This window comes from Nylanderia fulva, unplaced genomic scaffold (genome assembly GCF_048542155.1).
Source record: "Nylanderia fulva isolate GAGA-0341 unplaced genomic scaffold, ASM4854215v1 Scaffold17, whole genome shotgun sequence".
Lineage (NCBI taxonomy): Eukaryota > Metazoa > Arthropoda > Insecta > Hymenoptera > Formicidae > Nylanderia > Nylanderia fulva.
In genome coordinates, this window is record NW_028189945.1 from 1,980,247 (window position 1) to 2,004,293 (window position 24,047).

At 30.3% G+C, this 24,047-nt stretch overlaps 2 protein-coding genes across 2 annotated transcripts in view; both read right to left on the minus strand.

Annotated features, from left to right (window-relative positions):
- Positions 1-24,047, minus strand: part of LOC114938349 (uncharacterized) — a 204,956-nt gene that overhangs the window by 50,097 nt on the left and 130,812 nt on the right.
- LOC114938354 (uncharacterized) lies at positions 11,372-15,387 on the minus strand. Its single transcript, XM_029312269.2, is given in 8 exon segments — positions 11,372-11,994; positions 12,676-12,741; positions 12,828-12,951; positions 12,953-12,978; positions 13,649-13,768; positions 14,251-14,357; positions 14,457-14,697; positions 15,273-15,387. Coding segments are annotated over 8 exon segments (978 nt in total). The 3' UTR covers positions 11,372-11,815.

Genomic DNA, 24,047 nt, shown 5'->3' on the forward strand with positions numbered 1-24,047 from the left:
AGGCAATAAACATTGCATCGACGGCTGGAAAGGAAGCTCATATTTCTATATTATGTTTTCCATATAAAATTTGTCTCGGTATATATACAATATATAAATATATATGTGTGTGTGTGTGTGTATACGAATATATATATATATATTTTTTCGACGTAGAATTGCACTCCCGTCGTTATAAATTGCATACAGCTCGCATAAGGCCTTTATATCTCGGATGTGGTAACCGAATGCACGCGTTTTACGACATATACGAAAAGTCGTTTCCGGCAGAAATACTGTCGCATTATTTATCTCATTCGCTGCGAGAGATACAACAGCTATATCATGTTTGAAAAGAAAGAACACAAAAAACGAAATAAAAATATTTTATTCTTTATGAAACAATGTCGCGACGAAGTGACATAAAAAAACGATTGCGCACTTTCAATTAAATATTTAATAAGATATCTGGAGAACTGGAGCGGTTATTTAAAATATCCAACAACACTTTTCTCATATAAAAGCTTGATGTAAGCTTTTATTTGTTCAGTTAAAATAATACTGAGCTAATTATTCACGAGATCTCGCAATTTACTTTACAAGAAGAAACAATTTTTCTTATTCTAGATTTTATTTCCAGTCTCACATAACGCTCATATATTTATATATATAGACACACACACACACATATATAAAACTTAATAAAACATTTATATTTCTTATTACATTATAAGATTGCATAAAGTAGATCGCTACAGGAGTCACCAATACTACAATATATCATAATGCATATATATTTATTTGCGATATTTCTATAATCAATATCACGATTGATAATAATTTTTTTAAATATTAATTATTTTGGACGCTGCTAATTTGTATCTCAAATTTGTATGTTATAGATCAACTAAGGATGTTCTACGTAGTCAACCGTTCCACATCGACTGGTGAGTAAAAAAAAACGTTTTTATTTAGTAGTAAAAAGACGCCAAATATATTAAAAATAAGTAACATATATATGTTCTAATTTTTATTTTTCTTAAACCTCTATTTATTACATACAATAATTTTTTTATATAGTTGGCGTGTATTTTTTACCTTTTTAAAATACAATTTATTCACGAGATAATTCAATTCTACCACGAGAAATATTTACATGCCTCGAATCGAATCGTCTTGCTGAAAGCACCACAAAAGCTGCATTCTGTCGATCCGAGAAGCGTAACAAAAATAGCATCGCGTTTCTCGTTGTGATTTTTAGAAACAACGAAATAACACGATAAACAAGAAAATAATTTATATTTCTTTTTCGCGAAATAGCCTAGGAATTTTTATGTACGCTAAAAATATAAAATTTATTTATAATACAAATGTATTATAACATTTTGTATGATAGAGATCGATGAGAAATTTTCTATACGTATGTATCGAATTTTCTTTCGCTCTACGTTCTTTGAATCAAAGCATCCCAGATAATTTTTATAACGCGAGAATATTGAAACACAATTTTGTGTGCATCGATAATTTAATATTTTCTTTTCACAATACACATTCAAGGAATTTTTAGACTGAAAGAAACTATTGAATCCAAATAAATATTTAAATCTACAATATTTATCTGTTTTGAAAAAGGATTTCTTTATACGAAATAAATATTTTTCACGGCAAATCAATATTATTATAGTTTCAAATAAATGACGTGTAAAAAAATTATTGGAATAAAAATTTATTTGAATAATTAGACAATTTTTTAGTAGCTTGTATACAATTCAATAGAGTTATTCGATGAGAAATTTTCTGTGTATCGAAACAACATTTTCCCTCACTCCACGTTCCTTGAATCAAAAGCGCCTCAGATAATTTCTATAACGCGAGAATATCAGACTGAAAGAAACTATTAAATCCAAATAAATATTTAAATCTACATATTTATTTGAAACATAAATATTTATCTGTTTTGAAAAAGGATTTCTTTATACGAAATAAATATTTTTCACGGCAAATCAATATTATTATAGTTTCAAATAAATGACGCGTAAAAGAATTATTGGAATAAAAATTTATTTGAATAATTAGACAATTTTTTAGTAGCTTGTATACAATAGAGTTATTCGATGAGAAATTCTCTGTGTATCGAAACAACATTTTCCCTCACTCCACGTTCCTTGAATCAAAAGCGCCCCAGATAATTTCTATAACGCGGGAATATCAGACTGAAAGAAACTATTAAATCCAAATAAATATTTAAATCTACATATTTATTTGAAACATAAATATTTATCTGTTTTGAAAAAGGATTTCTTTATACGAAATAAATATTTTTCACGGCAAATCAATATTATTATAGTTTCAAATAAATGACGCGTAAAAGAATTATTGGAATAAAAATTTATTTGAATAATTAGACAATTTTTTAGTAGCTTGTATACAATAGAGTTATTCGATGAGAAATTCTCTGTGTATCGAAACAACATTTTCCCTCACTTCACGTTCCTTGAATCAAAAGCGCCTCAGATAATTTCTATAACGCGGGAATATCAAAACGCAAACTTTTGTTTGCATCGAGTTACCTAAATTGAACGCCGAAGGCAAGCTCGCGGTATCTTCGCGAACGTCTCGCGCCGGTAAAAGCTCGCGAAAGCCATTACTGACGGCGAGACAGACGCTTTTCTTCGCGCGATCACAAATTCCACCCTCTGCCCCAACCTCACCCTCTCGTCTCGGCGAACTTTCAAAGCGATGAGATCCAGATGGCTGCTAGTTTCGCAAACTTTGCTGACCAATCTCTCTCTCTCTCTCTCTCTCTCGCGAGAGAGAGAGAACGCAGAAGCAGCAGCTACGAGACATTACGTGATGCTATGTGGTGGTGACGCTGCCATAATTAATGATCCCATAAACCGGCATTATCGTAACGACGCACCGCGTTGATATCGATCTCCGCCTAGAGAGAGTCTAGAGAACATTTCTACTCTCGTTATTCATCATAATTAATAGATAGTAATCAAATATTATAGGCCATCGCGCGTGGAACCGTCGACAATAAATTATTATAACGGCCGACGTGTTTATGGTTGATCGATTTATAGACGATTACGTCGGCAATAAACTTGTGTAAAAAACGCGCTCGCATAGTTATTATTTATTTATTTATTTATTATCTTCGCGATATATCGATCGCATTTTTCCTTACAACTTTGACTCGCGATTTTTCAAATATGTATATCTAACTTCTATATTGTATATAATATATTCATAGAGAAGACGGAGAAAGCTATTTAGGATTTGTAACCAACGGATACATTGTTTATTTCAATTGAGAATTTCGTTTCGTTTCTCTGTATTATTAATAAAAATACTGCGCGACGCGGATTTTCGCGAATAAACGCGTCACGGACTCATGAATAACGCAATACGTTGAAAAATCTTTTATATGCAAATATTTCACGTCGCATATTATTCGCTAATCGAATATTAATTCGCCTGCACTATTATCAGTCAATTTCGCGACCAAATAAAATTTCCAAACACATTTCCACCTAGGGAAAATAGAAGGCCGCATTATTTCGCGAGAATTTTCGACATAACTTCGCTCACTAGTTGTGCAATTGATGATGCAATATGAATGATCACTAATTGAAATAATAATTGAACTGTGCGATGAATTACATATATTTTATTTTATTTTATTTATTATATTTTTTATTATTTATTTTTTATTTTATTTTATTTAAACTGATGTTAAACACAAGAGAGACTAGGATGCTCCGAAACGATTTTACATTTGTTCTTCAAGAGCGTAGATATCCATGCTAAAACTAAAAGAGGGCGAGAAATCTTCTGGTGAACTCCGCTGATTTTGAGGAAGAGCCGAACGTGCCCTTTCCGAAACCCATTTTGCATCGCTTTTCCGTACACAGGGAAAAAGAACGGACGAAACGTAAAAGTAATTTGTCGGATGAAAGAGCCGAAGTACCAGGAGAAAGGCAGGGAGAGAGAAAGCTGAAACTTTTATTTCAACTTTTAATCCGTCAAAGCGTTCATCAGGGAAAATTTGCGCGCGAGAAAAAAATTAATCTCATAAAATAGCTCGCGAGTGGTGGACACGATAGGCAGCTCTTAATAACGGAATGAAATACTGCCACTTAAAAGGCCCGCTGGGCGAAAATAAATACGGGGACGTACGGGTAATGCATTTATTATTCCGAAATGATGTTTCGCGAAGTTTCCATTACAGCGTAGAGAGAGAATTATGACGAGATGAAAAACGGCATCGTAATTTTTGCAACTATATCTCTTTCTTTCTCCCCATCTTGATGTTTGCCAACACAATTTTCTAACGCGGAGATAAGGAGTGACGTTTTTTCTTGCCTTGATAATTAACCGAGGAGAACTTGTAAATTCCAGTAAAACAGGGAAGCGATAAAAAATGAGAGCTCGCTGTTAATATCGCGACGCAAAATCGTCCGTCGTTTGCGAAATTTATCAAACTAACACGAAACGGGCGAGAAAAATATTTGCAATCACAATATTGTCGTAAACTCTCCAGGTTCTTAGCCAGTATTATGTGCATGTATACGTTGGCTTGTTCGAAAAAGTTTCGGTACAACGGCAAGCAAAACAGTTATTAAAGTTATGTTATATAATCACTTTGCTAAGCTCCTCGTCCCGTTAATTTTGCAAATTTTATGAACGCTCCCTGTCTATACCTGTCATTAATTTCGCGAGAATATATTACGGCCTCGCAATTTATAAACCCCGAGCTTTTTTGGATTTATATATATGCAGGACAGTTTTTTTTGACAGCGTATATATATATATCTGAATATATTATTTTATATTATTTATTATTTTATCTACTCTAAAATGTGAGAGAGAGATAAATATTTTTTTCACAATTTTTACATAATCCTCGTTTATTAAGGCGATACAGATGTTTTCGCAAGAAAAAGTCATGATAAACTAATTAATATTAATTCTATATTAATTATAAATAAAACTATTAAAAACCGAGTAAATCACAACTATATAATCCGGGGATTTATCCTTTGAAAAGAAAAATGATAATCGAGAGGATAGACGCGTAAGCTCTCGGCATATCTGCACCCTACGAATATTCGTGTGCCAATTCATTAACTGCGAGACATCGCTCTCTCGGCTTATCGGCATTAACGATCGACCATAAATATGAGCGTCGCGACACAAACAGCGGCTCCGAGAGATCTTAATCAAACGAATCGGGAATTACGGCGGAGTAAATTAATAACGCGGCAACACCAGCCCGATTGGCCCAACAAGCTTAACAGCCCGCCATTCGTCTCGCAGGATCGATCGCGACCCCCGAAGCTTATCGGAGGCCCACGGAATCACGGAACACGCGTACGCGCAGCAGCAGCGGAAAACCGGAAGCGGGATAGATGTACGCTACGCGAGTCGCTCGGCTTTCCTATATATATAAATATACAGGGTGTCCGGTAACTAACGGACCAATGATTAAGAGCGGATTCTCTGACCAATTTGGAGACGATTTTTCCTTAGCAAAAATGTTGAGAAGTCAATATTGTTAAAAAAATGGGTTTTTTGAAAACTAAACGTTTTGGAGTTAAAAGTCTAACATAATTACATTCTTCGGTTAATTTCAGGTAGAGTTTACTATAATAAAATTTTAATTCGAGGCTTAGTTATAAAGATACATGTAAAAAATGATGACCTTTTTCGACATTTTCGCTGAGGAAAAATCGTTCCCAAATTGACCAAAGAATCCATTTGTAATCGTTGGTCCGTTAGTTACCGGACACCCTGTATAGTCGCGCTTCTGGCTTTACTCTAGCCGAATTCTCGCAAACCGTGCCCTGAAAAGCTCTCGAATGAGGGGCACCCCCGGTTTATCATAATTGCATCTCGCGGCATCCAGCCTCGCTCTTTCTCTCTCTCCTCACTCTCGCTCTTCTAACGAGCACGCAGCAACGTAGCAGCTCGGGGAAATTAGTATCCGGGTTAGTTTATGCTAGAGACCGCCGTTGCCGCATGAATTATGGATGCATCGGCCAACCCGGGGTGGGTGTGCGAGTTTTTCCGCGCTTTCCAGATTTTCAGACTCGACGGACTTGCTTTGCTGCTTTTACATGTGGCTGGAAAAAGTGCAACTTTTCCCTCGAGCGCTAGATGACGTTAGATAATATTCCCGATTGTTGGGAAGCACGATTGCAGATTGAGATTAAGTTTTATGGAGAACAAAATCATATTGCTCTTGATTGATAGATATTATATTCGTGTAATTGGATGTATGGGAGAGGAAACACCAGTCTTTCTTCACCGTACTAAAAACTTGCAGTCGCGAATACGAAGGAGAAACTTGTTTCTTATGGGGAAATTAATTAAATTTCGATGCGGCCACAGCCTGATCGTGTGCTTCCTTAAATCCTCCTCTCCTCGGTGACTTTCCCGAGCGATTAATTCTGCCCCGGGAAGACTACCAAGGACTATTAGAACTTGCTAATACACCGAAAATTAAATTTCAAACTTTTTCCTGCTCGCGTCATCCCGTTGAATTATTCCGAGATAATATTACGACTTTGACCACGAAATAATTTTAAACAAAAAGATCTGAATATATTAAAATTTATAATACCAAAGATTTATTATATATATTTATAATACTTGAAAAAAAAAAGATGATTAAATCGAGATCGGATTCTTAATCGGAAACAACAAATTAAACGCCAATTTCGCTTTATCTAAGACACAGATACGGCCCATTCACATACATGGCTAAGTATAGCGAAACTGCATCTCGTATAGAAATTTAGCACGACAATGGCGGGATTAGTTCCAGCAGAATGTAGGACTTCCATTGTCCGAATTCAGTCGAACCCGTCTCTCCACGTCGGTACATTCCCGATTGTCCTGATAGTCGGGCGATCCATCAGCTAATCAGTTCGCTTGACATGTTTCTTAGAGTGTGCCGTTGTACATGCGGGCCACGTTCATGCGGGCACGAAGGTCGCCTTCAAATGATACCAGACTGTCTCATTATCTTAGACATTTGCACTTCCAGAAAGTTAGCCATTGACGGAGTCGTTTGTATAATTAATAGTTGCGACTATTAATTATACAAACGTGCATCTCCGGATAACACAATAGCTATTAAGAGTTCAAACTTAATAAAGCTCACTTTCCCCTGTACTACCTCTTCACAAATTAATCATCGCATTACTCCAGCAATGTAAGATATACAGGGTGTCCGGTAACTAACGGACCAACGATTACAAATGGATTCTTTGGTCAATTTGGGAACGATTTTTCCTCAGCGAAAATGTCGAAAAAGGTCATCATTTTTTACATGTATCTTTATAACTAAGCCTCCGATTCAAATTTTATTATAGTAGACTCTACCTGAAATTAACTGAAGAATGTAATTATGTTAGACTTTTAACTCCAAAACGTTTAGTTTTCAAAAAACCCATTTTTAAAAAAATATTGACTTCTCGACATTTTTGCTAAGGAAAAATCGTCTCCAAATTGGCCAGAGAATCCGCCCTTAATCATTGGTCCGTTAGTTACCGGACACCCTGTATATTCGATGCAGAACTCTTCTGTGATTTTCAGTATTATGTTAAATATCTTGATAATTACGTTTAACAAATTAAAAAATTCCTTTCAAGATAAAGTTTCTTGTGATTTCATGGAAAAGTTCTCTTATTTATTTATGCCTCTGAAGAGAATTCGGTTTTCTTCAATTTTCTATTTTATTCACAAATTTAAGTAACTCGCACTAAAGAGATCCATTAAATTTTTATTGGGAAAGAATCGATTGTAAATTTTACAATAAAAAAATATACCATCGTACATATTTTTTTCCCTTTTTCTCGAGACGTTTTGCATATTAATTTGCTTAATATTAGCGAGATGATAGGAAACTTGATAATATAGACGCTGCTTTATGAAGACGGAAAAAAACGTGTGTCTTTCCGACGTTCATGGTAATAAATTTTTTTACGTAAGCTCACAAATTTTACGCTCGCAGACCTTAAAAGTCGAGAGACAGAATTTATGCAAGCGGTCATATCGCAAAAATCGGCGTCTCTCAGTCGGGCATTTCTATATCCCTGCTTAATGCGAAGAAGCATTACGAGAATATGAAGATTCATACATAAACGAGCGATATATTATATTTCTCGAGAATTTATACGACGTGATGACGGCGATTTCCGCGAATGTGTAACCATTCTTTCGTGGAATGCAATTTTTTCTTCTTGCATAAATAATAAGAAAAAATTAGTATGTATTTTTTGCATAAAGAGGAGAATTGTAGATAAAATACAAAGCTTGCGAGTAAATTACTTTCGAGTATAGCAAATATCTTATTTCTCGACGACATTTATAATATTAATAATTATAATTTATAATATCCTTTTCAAGTGTAACTTTCAAGATGTTGATTCGACAGCAGTAAAATTACTAATCAGTTGATTCAGTCAGTTAGGTCGAAATTTCAATAAATTTGTATGGATTTATAATATTATTTGAAAATAACAAAATATTCATATAATACATTCGTTTTTCATTTCGAGCGAGAAATAATTAATAGACTTACAATTTACTCTGTTGGAGAACTTTACTTCTCCATCTCTCTCACTCCATAAAAGGAATCTTTTAAATTTTATATCTTTTAACTGCTCGTCCTGCAGATTTTTTTTTAATTATATCACGGAACTCTCTCAGCGCACTCGTTAGTACATCGAGATTCACAGGGACAAACAATTGTCGCGATTTTCCAAGAGATCGCCATTGAACGCCAACTCTCTTCTTTCACACCGCCTTTCATATTTCACCGATGCCCTCAAGACCGACGCCGCCTACTTCCGGCGACCGTGTCGGGCTGTACTTTAAACGGAACTTAATATAGCCGATTTATTGTCATCCCGAGAGGTCGTTTACAGCAAGTTTGCGGCACGTGCTCGGCGTACGATTCGCGCTTTGTCTCCTGACCAGTGGGAATCACGTCTGTCGAGTTGCGAAAATAACGGAGATATTTCTTTTATTGTTTAGGTCGTTGCCGGAAGCAAAATTTTCAGTCTGCCCGTTGCTTTCGACGTATAGGTTTTCAAGTTTTATTTAAAAAATACAATATTAATCTCTGCGTATTAATAATAATTAATTGAAAATTCTGACGTTTGTATATTTTAGTTATTTATTTCGTAATATAATATTGAATCATATGGGATTAATTTTTAATCAGAAATTTTATTTAATAATTGAATGAACGTAATTTATAGAATTTGTTTGAGTACTTTGACAAATGATAAATAATAATCATTGAAACAGCATCTCGCATATATATGAACTCGTCACGATGAAGATACATTAGCAAATTAATAAATCGACAAATATTTATCTATTAGAGAAATTAAATCGATCAGTCGTATTTTTTATCGTGCAACAATCATCTTTTTTATTGTATATTAACTTATAGCTTAACGCTTTTATATACATCCACGCATTTTATTTCGTTTCACTCTTTTAGAGAAAAGAAAGAATCAAATAATTTTAGTGGCAAATTATTATTGCGGATAAAATCGATTGGCTACAGTATTTCATTGTCTCAGTGCACGCGCTATTGAACTTCTCTCTTTCAAGATAAAAATAATTTCGATCTGTCGTGAAAATTAATAAGACTAATACGATTTCGAATAAAATAATTTTTCAAAAAAATCTTCTACAATATATATATATATATATATATATATATATATACTTAAAAATCTTTTATTGAATAATAAATGTTAAGTTGGTTTTGTCGATTCACCTCTCATAATTTTGCTACCACGAATCGATAAAAGAAATTCTTTTCCTTTTTAAGAATTCACCTTGATCAGCAATGACTACAAACGCCAAAAGGTATTTCTGAGTAAAAAAATAAGTACCACGACGCGACATTGTCGAACACAAAAACTTCTCCATTTGTTACTTATAATATTTATACTGTCAGAAACGACGAAGATAAATAGCTTGAAAATGAAGAAGAGAAAGTAAAACAGGTATCTGTATATATGTGTATGTTAGAACGAAAAAAGAGCTTGTAAAATGATAAAATATATGATTAAGAAGATGACAAGGATCGAGAGAGAAACGTAACTCGGGTGAGAATAAAAAAAACAAGTCTTTTCCCATTAAAATTGAAAAATACAGAGGCAGGAAAACAGAAGAAATATGGAGAGAAAGAAACAGAAAAAAACATGCAGAGAGAATTTCTTGTATTTTAAGATGTTCGTGATAAAAGTTGATTTATTCTATCAATTATACTGCATTTGTGTTGACGTATATATTTGATAAATTAATTAATTAATATAAATGGATTAAATTTAGATAAATTTAATTAGCTGATAATTAAGCATGATCGAAACATTTTTATGCAAAGATATAGTGACTGACCGATTTTTTTTAATATTTAAAAACTATAATATTAAGAAATATGAAAAAAAGGAAAATGATTGATTTTAATTATTTTTAAGTATAGTAAACGCCTCTCATATTATGAGATTAAAGTCGTAGTAATTACGATAGTAGAATAGATGCAATATCGGAATATCTTTCAATCTAAGAAGATTAATAGTCTTTTATCATAGAACCATTATAGGAAAAAGGACGACTGCTTAATAACCATTATGAAAAACATCGAGATAACGATTATTAATCTTGTCATTGGACAACATACTAGATAATTTCGTTCTTAGCCATCATTCATTATCCTCGAATCTTTCCACACATTAATTTCTTTCAATGTATAGAAATACTTTGCTTCCTTAAATTTATTTTCTCAACTCTTGGCTCGTCATCCACGTATTTTGCGATGATAGTTTACAATTGACGAGGTAACAATCGGCCTAATCGGTAAATTATGAGACTCGCCATTTGGTTTCAACTGACTCGTGCAAAACTGGAGACTGCGTGCTCGTTTGAGCGAACGTTAAAACGCGTTCATCCCTCTTTGCGCGAGGCGCAAAGGGATGATATTTCGACCGCATTGCGATAAATCGCAAAGCGCGCAAAGTAAACCCGTGATGTGAGAGAGAGCTTGCCAAGTGTCGACGGTAAAACCACTTAGAGAGAAACGGCTAAACGTTTGGCGGAGTGTGTAAACGACTCTGTCGTGCTGGTTTATTCTCGCTCGTGCGAATAGATACCAACAGACAATATCTATATAGCACGAGCGAGAATTGGTTCGTCGAGCGCGCAAACCGATTATTACTACAATGAGAGCGTCCATATTTGCGTATAATCGCAAAATTACGACCGCGAAAATTATTTTGGTCGAATAATTCGCGCGAACGTGACATTGTATTGGTAAAAGAAGGGAAAAAGATAATATCGCGCTATAATAACACGCTTCCAATACGATCTTTTTTTTTTTATTAACGTGAATCTTTATCCGATAAATATGTGTAATCATACGAGATTACGTCAAAGAAATATAGCATTGACATTATTAAAAGATGGATATATGCGTAATCAGTGATTTAATAATTTTTTCGTTTATAAATAGTCACATAACAAGACTGATAATTGCAAGAAATTGTAGTAGAGTAGATCAAAGATTATCGATTTTGTCATAAACGCGCGAATACTTGTCAAAAGATTTAATCCACATTTTTTTAAATATGTAGTAAATATATACACATACACACACACACACACATATATATATGTAGGCGAAGTGCATAACATTATATTAAAGTTTATATAAAGAAGATTTCGTCTATATTTTTACGCATTAATATGTATATCTGAATCTAGTTACGCGTGTAATCTTATCATATCACAGATTTTGAAAGGATTATTAATGAGAGAATGGCGGATGCTTTGTGACGTCGCACTCGTTATCCGGTAAACGCTGACAGGTGGGTACAGGCGGCACCTCGCAAACGCATTTAACACACACGGAGCTATAATCTGTAGCTTGATTCAGCTCGTCACCGTGATGCATCATCATGTTACCGAAATGACACATGTTCTCATCTGAAAGAAACGGAATCTGCATTATGTAATCATATAATTGTCTTTTATACAAACATATTCTAAAAGAGTACAATTCTGTTTGAGTATTATTAATCATATTACAACATAAAATTACAGCTGACTCATCTCGAAAATTTGTGATAACATTCTCAAAAAAAATAAATAAATAAAATAAAATAAAAAATAAAAAAGATGAATAAATAAAATAAATTTATGAAATTATTTTATAATATGTCAAAAGCGGTACTAATGGCGCGTCTGTAACATAATTTCCTGTGCTTTGTAAACTCATAACGATGATTAAATTAACCATCATTTTATATAGGATTTTATAGAACGGAAATTGATTTGCGCGTTGCTTCTCGCGTGCAAAGTTTGTCGCAATTAATTCTCATTTCATGCCATTTAAAGCACGATCGTAATTAGCATCGCTTAAATGTTCAAATATGTATCGATGCATCATTTATATTTTATACTATATGTGTATTCACTTGTATCGCAAATTAAAGCTACGAGAATTCAATAAATTAATTAACACGTATGAGATATCATCAATCTTTACACTTTGTCGAGTCGACATACGATTAATGAAATTAATGAAAGAATTTTAAATGATTTAGATTATTCAAGAGTCAGTCTGTGCATCTCATTTGTAATAACGAATATATTAATAAAACGTACCGATAGAAGTTTTGTCAGCAGACTTTGAATTGTCCTCCTTGTGGACGACAGTATCGTTAGTGTTTTCTAAAAAAAAAAAAATAAAAGATAAACTCGGATAAGGTCATGTTATTATGTGCTTAGAATGCCAAATCGTCATATCATAAACTTACGACATCTCGAAAACACACTACAACTGGTCTGCGGCGCTTGACTGGAATAATAAACCGGAGCGCATTTATTAAAAATGTCGCTCGCGCCACGAAAATCGGGACTAGCAATATGGACGTTTAGGTTTCACGCAGAAAGGTTCGATATTTTCCCCTAAAAAAATTTGATCCATAATATTTAGATTTTGCACGATTTTGAATTAGGAAATATAATTAACATTATAAAATTGTTATGCATATTACTGCGATATCGATATATGAATTTGACTAGTTATAAATATATACACGTTTTGTAAATATGTAATATTATATAATAAGTATTATATTTATATAATAATAAATATAACAAAATTTATATAATATATAAATATATATATAATTATTATATTAATTATATTAGAATAAATATTTAATAAGTATTTAATTATTACATTATTTTTCAATCAGTAAAGCATCTTTATAAGTACTATTTATTATATCAATTTTTATCACAAATTAACAATCCGTTTATAAAAGATTTTACGTTGTATATATATATATATATAACTAACAATAAAAGAATTATAATTCATATCGATAAAAATATAAAAATCATTTGATTATTAATGATTCCTATACATATATTATATACCTATAATCTTATATATATATATATATATATATATATATATGTATATAAATAAACATTACACATTGTGTGTTCATCATATGCACTCTCTAATATGTGCAGATATAAGTACATATTTTATATACAATCTAATCAAAATAGTTAATATTAAAAAATTCAAAATATCTGAAAATAATGTATTTAAAATCATTCTTACCTTTATACCCTTCTTGACATACACAATTTAAATCTGGCTCATTTTCAACCTCAAAGTATTCTCCGGCTTTATATATCTTTCCGTTTACCTCACAGGTAGGCCTATCTTGAGGTCTTTCAGCTGACGTAAATAATTGTGTTTAAATATTACATGTATAGAGTATTTATGATAGAAATATACGCGATAAATACATTAGCATATGTATTCTACTGAAAATCTAAAATTTAATTATACTAAAATAATTTTATAATAAACATCCCGTATAATACAGTTCAAATATATATCGAAATTATATTTGTAATATCCAAATGCCAATGAAAAAAATTATTTTTAATATGAAAAAATGTAATTTAAAAAAGAAAGTAATAATAAAAAAGCATATATTGAAAATCTAATTAATTTATTAATTTCTAATTGTTCTTATTTCAATCACTAAAAACACATTAGAGAAGAATAATTAGTGCAAAATTCAATTTCTTGTTATTTAATATGAATATTTTAATGTAAATTTTTCACTTAATAAGCACATAATTAATATAATTACCGCAAAAATATATAGAAAATTTCTAGGTTTTAGATTAGCGAAAAAAATGTTTACTTACGACAGACTTCTTCTCCGGGACAACAGTTTAACGGAGAACGTGTTCTGTAGCAACCAGGTCTTACAGGCCCAAAGAAACAATCGACTATAGCGCAATTAAATGTGGCACTATTAAAAAATACAGCGTAATTTAAACAAATAAAAATTGATGACTCTGAAGTGACTCGAGGCGAAATAATTGAGAAAAATGTTAAGTTTCGTACTTACACTCCATCATATCCGCTTGTGCAAGTGCAACCGATGTCACAAGGATTCGCATCCTCTTCTTCGAGAGACTCTCCAATTTCATACTCTTTACCGTTAACGTAACACTTGGTCTTGAATCTCTCCTTCAGATGATCACAGTTGTATTTAGTCGCGCAACAATCCCCCTCGTTTTTGTAAACAGGTTCACAACCAAGCGCCTCGTAATATGACAGTGGACCAGGGCATTTTGTTTTATCGCATTCTTTTCGAAAAAAAATCGAAAGGGTTTGATAAAAAAAATTATTATTATAAAAATTATTACTTAAACTTGCGTTGTGAAAAAATTTTGTGTAACGAGAAGTTGATGTTGAATGTGTCAGAATTATAAAACGGGTGATAAATTATTTCACGAAATCAAAATGTCATAATTTACTCAATCACCAAATTAAATTGAGATCTCCGAGAAAAACGCCGGAAGCATCTTCTCAGCTCTTCAATCTCGCAAGAATTGATAAAAATTGATAAGTTCTTAAAAATTGACACAGATTAATTAACGAAATAGTTACATTAGTGTACGCCTCGTGTCTATTGTAGTTGGATAAGAATTTCGATGATGTAAAATAAATATTTCAAAATAATATTATATATAATTCTAATGCGATTGTACACTATATGAAGTCAATCAAGTTATATCCTAAGATCACGTATATCATTAAAAAAATTTTAATTTTTGATTCACGATTATGATAAAATCTGTGACGCGAATGAAACATTTCAATAACACATTCCCATATAATAATCGATGACATATGGTCTTCGCTGTTGTTTGCGACTCACCTTGACCGATTGCGACCGTGACGACGAGCGCCAGAGAGACGCATATCTGAACGAGAGAGTAAGAGGGACGACGTGTCATGATCGAGCGGCGCGAAAACTTTGAATGACGATACATGTCCGCGCTGCGTCATTTATACTTGGAGCGACTGGTCAATCTGGGAGGGATTGAAAGTGGCCCCGAGAGAGATGATGGACGCGAGATTGACGAAGATACGATGATGTATCGAAGAAGGGAGAAGAAATAATACGCATATGCGTATCACCGTGTATACCGAAGCGAGATGCACATATATGAGACTCAGAAAATGTGTAGAGAGAAAGAGAGAGAGGCGAATATACGCGTTAAAGAAGAATGAAAATAAATGCAAAAAAAAATAGTGAGGAAGGAAAATTGTATGAGCAACAAGGAGGAAGGAAATACAGTTATACACAAAGGATAGAATGCTATAAATAAACGTAGGGGAAAAGAGGAGAATAATTTGCCTTATCAGTCATCATTGCATATCCATTCAAATTACGTAACTACCATGATGATAAAATAAATTATCTCTCTTACCTTGAATTGTTCTTTGTGCGAATTTCTGTGTTACAATATTTCGTATTTTGTTAAATCCATTACGATAATTCGTATTCTATTAAAGTATTAAAATCATTGGTATATTTATCAATTGCAGCAAGTTGCTGCAATCCGAAATATATTTTCATTGTTTTAAATATAGAAAATAATGTTTAGCTTTGAATGTGACTATTATGCAGTGCTATAGCTACTTTTCAGAAAATTGTTTCCTTATACGTGATATTAATTATTTATTATGTTATATATATAATTATATATTTTATATATACCTATATAAATAATTAATAACAATGTTTTGATTTTTATTCTTTAAAATATTAATTTTTATTATAATTTTAACTGTTTTGAAAGTTATCAAATATTTTAAAATAAGATTTTGAATCGTATAACAAAAATAATACGTACCTATTTCTAGTTACATATATCAAGAAAATGGAATATACTTTGTGACATCACATTGGTTATCCGATAAACTATTACAGATTGCTAAATGAACTTACTGACTTAAATATACTAAGAACAAACGGAGCCCTATAATCTGTATTTTATTTATTTGTTGTTAATTCTCATCTTCAATTTATTAAATAAACATATACTGTTCTTAAAAGAAAATTTTCATATATTTTTAATTATCGAATGTTGACATTGAAAATGTTAATAACTTATCAATTAAATATTTAAACGCAATTTTCTGTATTTTTTAATAATTCATTTTAGAACGATAATAAAAGTTACATATTTTTTAAATTTCTTATATTTCTCATTTTATGGGATTATAATATATTATTCGCATGCCACAGAAATTGATTTAGCGCGTTGTTCGTTACCCACATGTAATATTTGTCGCAATTATCTTCTATTTACCGCGGTTCATAGTACAGTCGTAATTAGTATCGCTTGAGCGTTTAAATGCATGTGAATGCCTCATTTATATCTCACACTATATTCGTAATTGCCGAATTGATTCGCATGTATCGCATAAATCTCTGCTTTCAATGTCGCTATTCATAAAATTAAAGAAGAAAATAAAAAGAGATTAAATCACATCGTTAAATGCATAAGTTGATCTCCCACACAAGTTATATTAAAATACACAATAAATATAAATTTTATTTTTTCATTTTCAATGTTTGAATTTCAAAGATTTATCGTAATTGAAAAATCTAATAAAAAACTAAAAATTTAATCTATAATCGCATGTTTAATAAATGATTTAGTGATCGGAAACAAAATAAAAAAATAAGGAGATTAATAAATATAAATAATAAATATCAATATAAATAAAATTGATTATAAGGGTCATTTTGCTTTTTGGAAAAATTATTGAATGTAATGCAGCGAATTGAATCATATCAACGCATTGTTCATTCATGCGTTGTGGATATTTTCTAACAGACTTTACGATAATACTTTTTTGTTAGTTCGCTATACAGTTATTTCACAGATATACATTACATACGCGTGTATCTCCAAATAAATTGATGCATAGAAAATAAATATAAAATATACCATCCGAATCTTTATCGGACAGGCATTGATGATGAATGACGATATCGTTAATATTCTCTGAATAAGCTCGTTATAGTGTAAATAATACGACGATATGATATATTTACAACGTTTCAAAATCGCTTTCGCAAGCTTCCGGTATCTTATATTCATGATAATAATTTAAAATTAATTATTATTCTAACTAAAGCGCGGTTTTTCGAAATTTAAGAGTGCATAATATTGTAGATTCAATATTTAACACACAGAAAAGTTTCGACGTTTTTATCTAAAAATACAAACATTTTCATTCAACACTGTATCGAAAGAAGCTTGAGAATTAAAAGTATTGTGTACTGCACGAAAAAAAAGTAATATTATCTCTTTTTATTCACGTATCCTGTGATTGGCAGATGCAATTCAAATATAGTGCATTGGACAAGAAATATTCGCCATTTTTATTTATGCAGCTATTTACATAACAAATAAATCTACCTTTCGTTTGTTAAAACGCATACCTATATAGAACAAATTTTATTTATATTTATATTTATTATTTATATTTATATAATTTAAATCTATATTGTTAATTTATGCAGCATTAAGTTTATTTAATTATATAGTTTCAAAAAAAGGACCTAGTAATTTTGTTCTTATGTTGTCTATAATTATCTATTGACGCGATAAATACATATTTCACAACTTTATTTAATTTTAAATAATATTTGATAAAATAAATTTTCCATTAAGTTTGCCTTGAAGATCGTTTTATAGATGAAAATTTCCGAAGAGCCTATGTGAAGTAAATAAATTTTCCGATAAATGATCTGCATATATAAAATAATTTGTCAAATAGAGAATACATTAAACGTTAAACAGTTTTCACGAAATGACAATAATATGCAATAAGCGGTATTTTACGCGTAAAATATAGAAATTGCATGCAGAAATGTGAATTATACATATCTGACACATGCTATTATGACAGAATAATCCCGAACTGTCGACACGTACGAGAAAATGTGATGTAGTTTGAATAATGTGATGCCGTATATATGAATCTTTCATAATATTGGAAGAAAATGCACCGCATGACAATGGTCGCACTAAATATTCACGATTGTCACAGTATTTGTAGAAAGATGTTGAAGATCCTTCAGGTAAAATATAAAACAATATATGGAATTGGCAATGCGTTTTTACATCTTGGTTATTTAAAATTGTACGACGAATAGAATATATGCTAAAATAAAAATAATTTATACATATATATAAGACAAATATAAAATCGTAAATTATTTTTATTTAGCATACATATACTTATATATAAAATAATTTATTTTTTTTTATATTAAAAGTTTTATATAAATATGTATACTATACATTATATGTACATATATAACTTTTTAATATAAGAAAAAGTTAATTATTATATATATATATATATATATATATATAAATTTATCGTATAATTTTGTATATATAATATATATTTGATTAATACGGAAAATTTAAATAAATATTATATATTAAACACTCTCTCTCTCTCTCTCTCTCTCTCTCTCTTTAATAAGAGATCTATGTATTAAAATAATAGAATTCTTGAGTTGTAAAATCGTACTTATATTCCGTCGTCAATTCATGCACGTTTGCAAGTGCAACTGATGTCGCAAAGATTTGCGTCTTCAGTCTCAAGATTTTCGCCGATCTCTTATTTATTGCCGTTGACGTAATACTTGTTCATAGTTTTCGCTTTCAGATGATCGTAGTTGTAACTTGTCGCGCAATAGTCGCTTTGGTTTTCGTACATAGTCTTACCAACTCGAGAATCTCGTAATACACCCAAGCATTGCATTTAAATAAAACGCTTTCTTCTTCATAAGAAAAGAAAAATCGTAGAATCGTGAGTTGCAACGATTTTAAGTCCGTCGATTAATAAGATATTAATTTTAGATTATTTTGCAAATAAATTATCTGAAAAATTTCAAGTTATTTTGTTAACAAGAAAACATGACATATTCCTTTTACAACTTATCTTGGTTAGCTGTGATGACAATAGTAAAAGCCACGTAGGCATATAAGAGAAACACACGAGGCAACTTGATCGAACAACAGTTTTATTGACTTCAGTGTCCGCGCTGCATTATTTATACTTCTATTCGATCGCGGCTGCCAGTTCAGAGAGAGATCAAAAATGATTCTGAAAGAAGTGGTTAACGCCGCAAAAGGGAAAAAGTGATATATGCAAGCGTGGGAGATAAAAAAATATGAGAACTAAAAGCATGAATAAAAAAGAAAATATAAAATATACACGAAAAAAAAAACATGATAATTATTTATATTAATATAGAGATATATCTCCGATCTTGATTCTTGATATACATGTATTTATTGCAGAAAATGCTGATAATTTGCTCATACTTTATCTTAATTGGTGGTCTTTTTTATAATTATTTTTTTATATTTTTGAAATATTTACTTAAATATTAATATATAGACAACGAAGAAGCTGCATATAAAGTTTGCAACTTTTTTCACGTAGAACAAAGTTCCGTCTACATATCTGCTGATGCTTTTACTGCGAAACGAGATCTATAACTATACCTACTATTTCACATACACTTGTAACTTTCCACGCGAAGCAAGATCTTACTATTGTCATTTTACATAGACAACATCGAACAATGTGAAATGAAGCTTGTTTCGCACGAAAAGTTATGAACTCATGTGGAACCGTATAATTATAGATTTTGTTTCGCATTAGAAGCACGTTGCAATGTAGAATAAATTGCCAATTAAGATATAAAGAAATTAATTAATATGTTCTCTTATTCAATATTCTCATTTCTGTATATCAAGATCAAGATCATCATCAAAAAAGATATATATCATTAATATACGTATAATTATCGAAAACATGTTCGCATATCGCATATTAAAGAAATAAAAAAAGGAATAGTAAATAATGAAGAAAATATACATAAATAAAGTACGGAGTTACAGATAATCCATATATCACAAGTATTTAAAATTCGTCATAAAAAAGATATTTTATTAAAAATGATATTTTAATTCTTAAATAATAATAAAAAAATGTCCTAAAATATATAATAATATAAAAGGTTTTACAGCAGAATTTTAATTTTCTAAATTTTCTAAATTTTCGCGTAAATAAAACGTTTTCATAAACATTGAGAACGTCAATATTTTGCTGCAAGAATTTATTAATAGTTTAAATTTTCTCGTCGATTTGCACATCGTCGCTTATGAATATCACGTGGAAAAAATATCGTTATCGTTATCGCTTAATTCATGGTGATAAATCAACAGTTAATAATAATTACAGTTAAAATGCAAACACAGAATATATATACATATTTGGATTTGTTGATAGTTTATATATTTTCTGTGTAAAATGCATGTATATACATCATAGTCGAATAAAATAATCTTTCTAGATATGTATTTGGATAAAATGGCTTAATAATGATGTATTGTCGGAAATGATTATTCATAACAATTTATTCTTCCCGAAGTTACACGTTCAAGGTGAAACAATTATATTCCATATTTCCATAATAATTTTTCATAGGCTTTTTTACAAAAATTTGAGATTTAAATTCACAAAACTATAAATTTAATTTAAAAAATTTATAAATTTATTTAATTACAATTATCCAAAAAATCCTCATTTTTAAATGATCTTTTTTATTTTGAAAAATATGATTATATTTAAGACATGTATTTCTTAAAATGAATAAGTAAATAAATAACAATTTAATTTTAGCTATACATAATATTTTCAGTTTGCTGTTAAATTCAATATTTTATAGAGTTTTGCGTAATTAATTTGTGAGTAATGATATTAATCATACGCACATATATGAGAAAATATATAATTCCCGCGTTCTTCGAAACGGAATTAAACAAAGTTTGTATATCCAATTATGCAAGTTATATAATTAAATAGATCATCGTAACTAAAGCTTTTATTAGATAATATATAATAATAATAATAATAATACACATTTCGGATGAATTGTGAATTCTGCGAATGAAATATATCGCAATAATCCGCGATACATTCTGCAAGCAAGCACCAACATATTAATACTGTAAATATGATCTCTCCCTTATACATCAAAATTAATCACAAAGAATTATCCGAAATCGAGTAAACGTGTCAAATGGATTAAAGATAAAATAATTTTAATAAAATAATACTTTTTATATTTTTCAAATATTATCTTACAATTAGCAAAATATATCTTAAATCGCAAGTATAACGCTCAAATAATAATCATCTAATTGTAAGCACAGATTGACTTTTAAGGATATTTTATCGTATACGACATTAATTATTTAGATAATATTAATATTAATAAATAATTTTTATATTTATAAAAATGTTGAGTTTTTTATTATTGACAGTTTTTATAAATATTTTGTAAAAATCTTCATAATTACATAACAAAAATGATTAGAATATTCTAGACTTTATGTATTATTAGAAAAATAGAAGATGATTCATTAACATTCCCCAAGTGATAAATATTGACAAGTCGACACAACCGCTACTTCGCAAATACATTTAATACAAACATTTTAACACGAAACTATCGTCTGTATCTCTACTCAATTCGTCGCCAATGTGCATTTTTAAGTCACCAAAGAGACACACATTCTTATGTACACTCTCTAAAAAAAGGAAGTATATTCTCGATATATTTATCACACATTTATTTAAACTAAATATCTATTACAGAAAGATATTCAATTTTATGTCAAATATCTAATGTTGAAAATTTTAAAATAGTCAAAATTCTAAAATGGTCAAATTAATCTATCAAAATTGTTCTACATTTCAAGTACGCGCGATATAATAAAGTTAGTTATATTTTAAAATTAGTTATCTCATTTTAGATAGGATCATAATATTAACACGCTACGAAAATTGATTTAGCGCGTTGTTCGTTACCCGCATGCAATGTTTGTCGCAATTACCTCCTATTTGCCGCGATTCATAGTGCAGATGTAATCAGCATCGCTTGAACGTTCAAATCAATGCCTCATATTTATCTCACGCTGTATTCGTAATTGTCGAATTGATTTTTTTCATAAAATAAAAACATCGCGATTAAATAAAAAAAATTTAGCCTCTCCAATTATACTAAAATACGAACTTCATATAAAAATATTCTAAAGTAAAAACGTTATTTATTTGAAAATAATTTATTTGAAAATAATTTATTTGAAAATAGCATATGCATCTAATAAATTATGGACTCTCAGAAAAATAAAGTAATCGAAATTAATTGATAAAAGAGCTAATGTATTATGTAACGAACATTTAAAAAAACAATTATTATTGTTAAATAATGTCATGTCATTAGTGATATTTGAAAAAAATATAACGAGGACACGAATAACACGGCGATAAAATGCTTGTAACATTTAAAATCGTTCTCGGAAACTCATGACATCTTGTATGTTAAATAACAGCTAAAATGAGGCAATTAAAATCAAATTAAATGCATCATTTTAAAGATTAGAAAAGATTTCCTAAAGAATTGTAGGAATAATTTTCTTGTCAATCAGTGTATAGTTTATGCTTCACGGATATATTTACGTCACAAAATACATTGATTATGATAAGAATTGCATAACGATAAAAATAAAACGTACCATCTAAATCTTCGCCAGATTTCAAATCGTAATTATGAATTATGGTGTCATTGATGTTCTCTGAAAAATATTACAAAATGATTAAGATGCGATAAATGCATAGCATATAGCATTTAAAAAATGTTCTCGGCATCTTGTATGTAAATGACAGTCGTCTGAGGATACAACCAAATTTAATAATAATTTTCATAAATTTCATTCGTCTTCACAATGATTTATGGATGAAAAATCTATGAAGTAAATGAAATATAAAATCTAGAATAAATAAATTTTCCGATAACGTGTGAAATTATTTGTTATGCTAAAATCCGTTAATTAGATAAATGGATAAAAACGGGCGCACTAAATGTAATTTTACTAATACGAAGAACCTATTATTCTATTATTTTCGACTAATATTCCATGCGAATTATGCTCACACATTCTGACACGTGTTGCTACGATGGAATAATTCTGAACTGTTGAGACAAGAGAATGTAATTTAAATAATGTGACATGAATCTTTAATAATATCGAAAGCAAATGTATTGAACGATTCATGTTCATATTAAATACTCGTAATTTGTAGAAAGATAGAAGACTTTTCCGTTAAAACGCGAAATAGCTAGAGTAACGGTACATTTTTATGCCACAGTTATACAAATTCATACATTACACTATACGAAAATATTTGTGCAAAAATATTTTTGCACATCCATATGCATTAAAATAATAAATAAAAATTATTAAAAATTATTTTTTAATATTTTTTTGTATCAATTAAAAATAATTATTAAAAAATATATATATTTAAAATATATATGTATATATAAAATATTTATGTGCGTACATTAAACCGATTCATTTTTTATAAAAAAAATTAACTGACACTTACACTCCATTAGTGTACAAATGCAACCGATGGATGGATTTGCGTTTTCATCTTTAAGCTCTTCTCCGATTTCATACTCGTTTCTATTAACATAACACTTGTTCGATCTCCCTGTCAGGTGATCAAAATTATATTTTTTCGCGCAACAGTCTCC